We start from the raw sequence: 8,864 nt of genomic DNA, 5'->3' as shown, positions 1-8,864 counted from the left end.
GCGGGGCAGGGGGCTCCTTGCCGGGCCGCACGTGGCGCCCCGGGGCTCGGCCCGGCGACCCCCGCGCCTCGCCTCGCCTCGCCTCGCCTCTCCTCCCCTCTCCTCTCCTCTCCTCTCCTCTCCTTCCAGGCGCCGAGTGCAAGGCGGGCTGCCACCCGGACAACGGCTTCTGCCACCTCCCGCACGAGTGCAGGTAACGGGCTCCCCGGCGCGGGCAGGGGCTGCCGCTCTCGTGGAAGGAATAGCAGGGCGAGGCCGGAGGAGAGGCGTTTCCCGCGGGCAGGGGGAGGCTGGAGGGAACCGGCTCCCGGGAACCAGCCGCCGCTGGAGAGCTCGGACATCTCAGCGAGTCAGAGGGTGGCTTGGAGCACCCATAACCGGGGCCCTGGGCCAGCCTCCTGCTGCTCTTGCTTGCTTGCTTTCACCTTGAATCGTTTTTCTTTACAAAATCCTTTGTTTTCAGTATTTTACAAGCACCGAGGTGATCTTTTTGTAGCTGGAGAGACAGAGAGCAGCGTTATCTTTAGAAGTTGTGGGTTGAGCAGGTGACTATCCCAGTCATTATTAACTGTACACCGGGGTCTGCATCTTTTCTTGTGTCTCGTTTCAGGTGTCAGCCTGGATGGCAAGGACCTCTCTGTAATCAGTGCGTTCCTTTTCCTGGTTGCTTGCACGGCAGCTGTGCCAAGCCATGGCAATGCATCTGCGAAGAAGGATGGGTTGGCAGCCTCTGTGATATAGGTTTGCACATGCTTTATTGATAAAGTAACAGAGATCAAAAGGCTCCCTCTGGTGCTGGAAGCATGCAAAAGCTTCCTTAGGTAACTGCTTCCTGAAACGAATACTTCACCCAAAACCTAATGAGTGCCTCTACTTGTGCATTAACACACCTGAGTTAATGTGCATGAAATCTAGTACCTCCACTGTGAGGTACTGAAAAAACGTGCATTAGCCTGTCTTCATGCACATTAACTAAATAGCACTTTTTCAGTGATGCTTTAACGCACATTAAAATAGGCTAAAGTGCATTAAGGCGCATGTGTAGATACACCCAATTAGATGCACCCTTGAAGTCCCTTCTGATTATTATTATATGAAAGATTTTTTTTTTTGCTGGAGTGGGAGAAAACCCTAAAAAATCATAGTATAAGGAAAAGCATAGTATTTTTGCAATAATCTAGTCATGGGCTTTGCTATGACAAGGCATAAAATTCCAATTCCATTTTTTAACTCTGATTATTGTATGCAAATTATAATAATTTCTCAGCTGGTACCAGTGAGGTAAAAGTCTCCTTTTGTTTATCAGAGTACTTTAAAAAAATCATTATCCAATAAATAAATCGTGTATAAAAATGAAAATCATGAACTTGCTCCTCAACCAATTGTCTTCAAATACAAAGAGATACGAACAGAGCAGAACTGGAAATTATCATGCCTGATTCTTCGCTTACTTAAGCAACTGCAGATAAATAATAATTCCAGTGGTGCGATTCAGTTACATTGCTATTAAATCAGATAACTTTTTATGAGAAAACAGTCCATTTTCCTTCCCCCATCTTCTAGGTTTTGCCATTTTTCCAGTTTACCAAAATTTATAGTGTGTTGCCGTGTTATGTGGCTTGATGTTCAAAAAAATCATTATTTGTTAGGCAATCCACAGTGGGTAAAGATTTCAAAACCACTTCAGTGACCTAAGAGCCTAACTCCGCTTTTCCAAAATGATGACGTCTGGAAACAGACATTGCCTTTGTACCACCATAATATGTTTTATGGTGGTACAAAGTGAAAGCAAATAGATATCCCTGCCCTCTTGCATGCCCCAAATGTTTTTGTGGCTGTACAAAAGGTATTAATAAGATGTGCCACCTTTTCATGGTAGACATCTATTTGCTTTATGGTAGGAGAGCACAGGAAGCTCCGAGCTACCCTGCACTATTCAGCCACCCCAGCCAGGCGCTCCCAGGCCTTGAGGGGTCCAGCCCGCCCGTGCCCAGGATTCCTGCATAGGATCAGGCCCCATAAGTCCCAGAAGGATCTGCCTGGCTTTCCCCTCTTACAGACACACCTCCCTGACCCACTGCAGGAATGCAGTTATGCTGCTTCCCGTCTAGGAGACAAATCACCCGGAGCAGTGTTGTGTACTCAAAGGTACTTCCTAGCACGGAAGATGAATAGACATAGCCCTAGTTACTTTGAGAATGGGACTTAGGTGTGTCTACACTGCAAACACAGTGTGCTAAGCCACTGTGCCCACAAACACGCTGTGTTGTTCCAAGAGTGCTGCCTCCTGAACTGGAATCCAGTAGCTGGGGTTATGCAGTGCTACAGCAGGTGCCATGAGTCATTCCCTTAAGCTCCAGAACATTATAGGTGCCTTTGAAAATTTTCGCCATTATCTTCACAATTTATTATTTAAAGCTTGGAAAGCGTATTTTCAAAGAGGCATTGATTCAGCATATTTCCGTAATCCCAAGCATTCTGTACAGAATGAAGTCCAAAACCCATGTTTTCACTCAGCACACTGAGCCATTTTTCCAAACAAAGCCAAGGGCCAGTCATGGATAAACAAGGCATATATAGCATGATATAATTGCCAATAACCTGTGTGAACATTTTAGATATGTTTCAAGTCCTGCCATTTAGTAGTTTACCTATTATAACAATGTTTTTGCATTCATGTGCAGTCAGGAGAGAAAAGCATCTCCCCTGCAGTCAAATGGTGGTACAAACGATTGCAATGACCCAATAAAGCAATGTAATCTGAAATGGAATAGCTGTTTAACCATTGGCTAGGACCATCCTTGGCCTCTCTCCCTTTCTTTGCTGTATAAAGTTGCTATAGTTTGCTATTATTCACCTGTTAACACAGACAACTAATCCCACTTAGTGCTTAATTTTTGCAAGAAGGGGAGGCAACCATTGTTCTGTTTTTACATGAAAATGCGCATAAATTGGTATCTTTAGCTACTGTGTACAGTCTTAACTGTAAGGTTACATCAAGACACAGTATGCTGGAAATCTATGTTTATAATTTTGCTCCAGAAATTCAAGAAGGGTTTGTGAGCACTGCAGCCCTGAGAAGGAAAGTTTTTGCACTTCATCAAAGTTGTTGCTTTCTGGAGCTGAAGGAGTTAGCTCTGCACGGGGTATTTCTGTAAGCAGCGACTGTTTTGACATTGTCAAATGACAGTGAATACTGCAGAAAGAGAGTGTATAAAGTTTATAGAACTGAGAGTGGAAAAAGCTGAAGAGGTCTATAGAATCGAAACCCTAAATACTTAAAAAATATGCACATATTCTCAGCAGCTAATTTTCTAGTTAGACAAAGAAAAAGGGAGAGTTGACTTTGAATTGCATTATTCTATTTTGTGCAAATTTCAAAGAGGATTAGCATAATACAGCCTTTACAGGTTTTCATTGTACCTCTTGGAAATCCCCAGCTGGGGTATTTTAGATAATGCATGTGGACATGTGTAGATTTACTAAGTCACCTGATTGTCATTTAATAGCCATTTTTACTGTCATCTGATAGTCATTTTTACTAGAGGTGGGCCTAGTCCACAGCTGAAACATTTCCCAATGTCTAAGATTATTACAGCAAAAGCTGTGTTAACCGGCACTTTATTAGCTGGAAAACTCTATTAATCGGCATCTAAGGGACGCGGCAAAAGTGAAACTGGAAGTCCCACTTCCGCGTTTCGCTGCCACTGCGAGCAGAGTTCTTGCCACTTCTTCGGCCCACCGCCCAGGGCAAAGCAGCCTGCACAGGGCCCCCCTCCCTGTCCCCCGGCACACTGACGCCAGGGAGCGCACCAGACGGTGAACATTTGATTGATTAACTGGAATATTTGATTAACTGGCATCCCCCATTCCCAGGGGATGCCAGATAACAAAGTTTTTACTGTATTCAGTTTAGGGGTTTGGAGTGGCTCATTATAAAGAAGAAAGCCAGCAGCTTGGTGTCATTTATTGCTACAAGTGCATATAGCACTTCAGAGATAAATCTTAGGACCATTCCTAGCAATACCTGACTCACCCACTGCTGGCCAACTTCTTTAGAATGGGTTGAACTGAACCTTTAAGTCAAATGCTCAGGTTGTACATTTAACCTTTCTATAATTACTTAAATGTTTGAAACGAAGTACAGTTTAAGCACTTTGCTGGCTTGAGACCAGTTTGCAGAGTACATTGTGGGGTCTGGGGCCATATGCATGTTTAGAACACATGTTCATGTGCCAGCGTTTCTCCTTCTGTAGATGGTCTTGGGATATGTCACAGGGGACAGGTGTTCCACACCACATGGTTTACAAAACAGAAGGAAAGCCACTGCAGTCCATTTCCATAGAAACTAAGGCTCACAAACTTCCCTTGCTCTAACTATGGTGTTCAGAATATGTACCAGTTATCTTAATGACAGTTTGTTTGAACTATAAGCTGCATCTTGGCAGATAAGATCAGTGGCTCATCTTGTCTTCTCTGATACTGGCCAATACCAGATATTCAAGAAGAGATTCAAGAAATTCTGCAATAGACAACTATATAATAAAACGCTCTCGCACCAACAGTCAGGGATCACATTATGTTCTGAAGCATAAGGTCAAGCATATTCCTTGTAAATATTATTTTAATTCTATATAACATAATGGTGCCTATTACTATTGCCCATGTAAATATATAATAATGTTTTGAACCTTCTAAAGCTCTTGGACTCAGTGATATCTTAAAGTTGTCTAAGTTACCCAAGAAGGTAAGAGTGGAAAAATTATAGGAAAGAGGCCTATTTAAAATAGAGAAATTATATTTATTCTTCAAGGATTGTAAGCAGTATTTCCTAGCTGGGAACTTGTTATGCATTCTTAAGTGCTTAGTTTCTTTAATGTTACTCACTGTATATATATTTCAGGGGGTCTCTGTGTTTACATATCAGAGTTTCTGTTTGGTTAGCTACCATTAAAGCTTGCCAAAATGGGTGACAGGCAACATTGCTGCAAAAAGCAGTCAAGCTTATTTTAGTCCTTGTGGAAACTAGAGCTTACATGTAAAAGTGCACATAAAGCAGTAGTGTTGCAATCAAGACAGCCAGAAATACAGAAACACAGATATACTAGAATATTGTATTATACTCCCTACTAGAAAGATTAGTTTTCAGGAGGGATAGCTGGAAAAATTTTAGAGCTATAGTTAACTTTTATATTTTTTCATGATACTTATCTTAGGTCAAGTTATGCTGTGGATTTAGATGTGGAGTTTAATATGCCTTAAAAGCTTATTTATTGTTTTAGAAGATATGTATGTACATGATGTCAACTTAAATGAGCATGTGAGCTTGCAAGAACCATCAAAAAGCTACCATGTTGTCTTAGTTCAAATATAAATTAAAAAATGTTTTAAAAGTTTCAATAATTGTTCTTAAGGGACTTAGATCAAGAGGGTTATTGTGAAAGATTATGTGTATGACTTACTATGCAAAACACATAGCAGAGCTAAATCCCATACATGCAAGGGTTAAATCCCATAAAGCAAAGGCTACAATATAGAGTGAGAAACAAGTTGAGATTTAATGGCATTTTGTAGCTTACTGACGGGACAGCAAACATCAGGCTACTTGTGAAAATTTGTTAATATACTGTTTTCAGATTGCAGTTGCTTTATCTGAATTGCAGGCTTGGAGAATCCAGAAGTGTAAGATGATATTTATAGTAATCAGAAGCTCTTTGCTAGACTAATATTATATTGATAATGTTACTTATTTATAGACGGGAGCAATCAGAGCCTATTTCATAAAGTGGGAGCCAGCAGGAGAGGAGCAACTTGACAGTGATTGAAGTAACTGAAAAAATCTGTCATTCCTTTACACAGAGCAAAGGAAAAAAGGGAAATATATCAAACGCAGGATGAGGAACCTTTAGAAGTGCATTTATTCTATCTCAGTGTTACTTTGTAATGGCTATTTCCTACATGAGTAATTAGTTTTCTTCATCTACTGACTATTTAGTATTATACATTACTGTGTTTTAATATTATTATATTTACATTTCTAACAGACGTTCATCCTTGTTCTTTGAAACCCTGCACAAATAATTCAACTTGCATAGAAACTGGAGATGGAGGATATATTTGTTTGTGTGCCCAGGGATTTACAGGGAAAAACTGCCATCTGAAGAAAGGGCCCTGTGTTATTAATGGGTAAATATTGATTTCTGATGTACACCTTCGTGATCCTTAATTTCACTATTATTTCTCCTGGTTTCTTTCTTAAAAATCACAAAATGTTAGTGGTGCAGCATAAGTGTTTTCAATGTGGTTTTTATGCTTTTGCTTCTAGTCTGTTAAGCAAAACTGCTCATTTTAATTAATTCATCTTACACATAGGGTCAAAGTTTTATCCGGAGTTTTTGTGTTTAATTTGAAAACCAGAGTTGAAAATTTTCACATGTTGTTGTGATAATTTTACATGTGTGTTTCCTTTTTTTCCTGTTACCTTGTGAATGTGTTTCCCGTATTCAAAGTCCTTCTGAGATATAATTAAAAATGTCGTTCCCTTAGGACAAACAGAGCAGTGGCCAAACAGCAACCATTTCCTGCTCAAAATAACCCAGGCCCAAGCCAGGGATTTAAGTTGGAAGATTTTTCTCTTTACAGGAGCAGAGAAGAAGGGCCATGGGAAGTGCACTGTTTTCTCAGGCAAGGGAGGAGTGAGGGAAATTCCTTTTTCTTCAAGTAAAGGGAAATTACATAGTCCTTACATGAGCCCCAGATTCTCTAAATTCAGCAAGGCTCAGGACTCCCCAAATTATCTAAGCAGGTGGGCTTTGTAGCAGTGTTCAAAGGTCAACAAATATGGGCTATTTAGACTGGCGAAGCAGAAGGGGATTAAAGCCTGAGGTGGAGGGGCTTCCAGCAGCAGCATTTCTTCTCCAGCCAGGAGACTGCAGAACTGCTCCTTATCTCAGGGGGTTGGGGCCCAAATGCCCATTTGTGTAGTCATATTGCTAAAACTGCCTTGCTGGGTTTTTTTGGGGCCACATCCAAAGCCCAATGAAGTCACTAGCCTGAGTCCCACTGATTTAGCCAGACTTTGGATTGTTCTGCTTAGTAGGAACTTATTGAACTGGCTTTGGCAGCTTTTCTCATCCAGTCACAACAGTGTATGGGACACAGCCAGTTTTAAATCTGGTTAATCATTTGTTTGCTCAATTGCCAAAGCTGCATGTGTGGTCACAATACCAAAAGTATTAATTAGATACATGTATGAGTAGCCATATGGTACAAGAAGGAGACATGCAGATGATACTGGTATGTGTTTACATGCAAGATAGGAAGTATTTTTTAGGTCTGAAGGATAAGCTACATCTTCTAAAATGAACAAAATCAGCATGAGTAAACAAAGTCACTTAGGCATGTAATGAAAGATACAGACAGATAAAAGGCTGAAACAATCATGTGGATCCAAAAGAACATAATCTCATGGAAGCCTGAGGTACTGTGATAATATAAACTGCCAGTGCAGTGCTATATTCATGGCTGAACTCAATTCACTGTGTACAAAATAGATCTTAAGGGAAATCATCCTTAATAAAGAGGCATTTGACTGCACTGTGACCACATATTATGTTGGCTGCACATTACATTGGCGACACTTTATGCAGGTAAGCTCCCTGAGTTCCCTGGAATGTCAGCCCAGCTTCTGACAGAGCTCTGCATGTACGCTGAGCTCCCCGAGCTGTCCAGCTGATCAATGCAGGCTCTAGCCAGAGCCCCTGAGCCGGGGGATGCATGCTGCCACTGTTCATCTTCCCTTCCTCCCCACCCTTTCCACTGAATTTTGCAGCAAGGAAAAAGAGGGGATGACTAGCAGTGGAGTTCACACCCTGGGCTCTGGAGCTGTGGGAAAACAGGGGCTCCGACCAGAGGCCCGTGCTGATCAGCTAGTGAACTCAAGGCTCCTGGCAAGTGTGGGGCTTTGGCAGTAGCTGTGCTATGATGCCAGGAAGCTCAGAGAGCTCACTGCACATGCACAATAAAGCCAGCACAGGGTGCATCTGCAGTGCTGCCCCTTCCTGCCGCCCCAATCTGCCCCTGAAAGCCAGCTCCAAACTAGGTAGCTCAGGTTCTAGAAGTAGTCTAGCTGCAATAGCATGGAGCTCCATGTGGGGTGTTTGGTCTCACTTGCAGCAGTGTAAATAAGCTTGTGCAGAGCTCTGTGTTTCTATGGGTAGACTGCTACTGATCCCCATGGTAGCTTGACTATCTCTATATGTTATTGATATGGGCAGTGCAAAAATGAAGCTATAACACCGTGTGCTTATTCCAGTGGCCTAACTGGGTTTGACCTCTGCAAATTTTCCTTCAAGTTCAGTGATGAACAGGAAATATGGTGACCAGACAACTTAAAGCATTATTTAATGTTAATAGTAGGAAAAAAGTAAAGAATGGGAGAGAAAGGATCATAAAACAATAAAAGGGCCACATGGATGTCTAGCTTAACTAAAAATAACTTTGGCTAAAATGAGAATGACTTGCTGGGGTTCTGAAGGAGTTCAGAGTCTCTGCCTTTACACAGCTCTAGAGCCCGGGGGGGAGGAGGGGGGCGGTGCTATCACGGCTGCTTTTCCCCTCTTCCCCCCTGCTGCAGAATTCAGTAGTGGCAGGAGAGGGAGAAAGGAAGGGGAACCATGCAGAAGTCATGTCTCCAGCCTAAACCTGTGCCAAACAACTGATGAGCTCAGAGAGCTCATGACATGCAGAGCTTCCAGTAGGAGCTGCATTGCCATGCCAGTGAACTCAAAGAGCATGCTGTGCATGTATCATACAGCTAGAGGAAATTTAGCCACATGCATCTTTCTGCAATCCTGGGTCCACCC

The 8,864-nt window shown here is 42.3% G+C and overlaps 1 protein-coding gene across 1 annotated transcript in view; it reads left to right on the top strand.

Annotated features, from left to right (window-relative positions):
• Nucleotides 1-110: 110 nt before the first annotated feature.
• DLK1 (delta like non-canonical Notch ligand 1) overlaps nt 111-8,864 on the top strand; it is a gene marked incomplete at its 5' end in the record, with an annotated part of 16,621 nt that continues 7,867 nt past the window's right edge. The window contains 3 exons of the mRNA XM_019519901.1: nt 111-193; nt 611-741; nt 6,045-6,186. Of these exons, the coding sequence (XP_019375446.1) occupies nt 111-193; nt 611-741; nt 6,045-6,186 (356 nt within the window). The remainder of the gene's footprint in view (nt 194-610; nt 742-6,044; nt 6,187-8,864) is intronic.

This window comes from Gavialis gangeticus, unplaced genomic scaffold (assembly GCF_001723915.1).
Source record: "Gavialis gangeticus isolate Ggan-Ray unplaced genomic scaffold, GavGan_comp1, whole genome shotgun sequence".
NCBI lineage: Eukaryota > Metazoa > Chordata > Crocodylia > Gavialidae > Gavialis > Gavialis gangeticus.
This window is presented reverse-complemented; position numbering and strand designations above follow the sequence as displayed.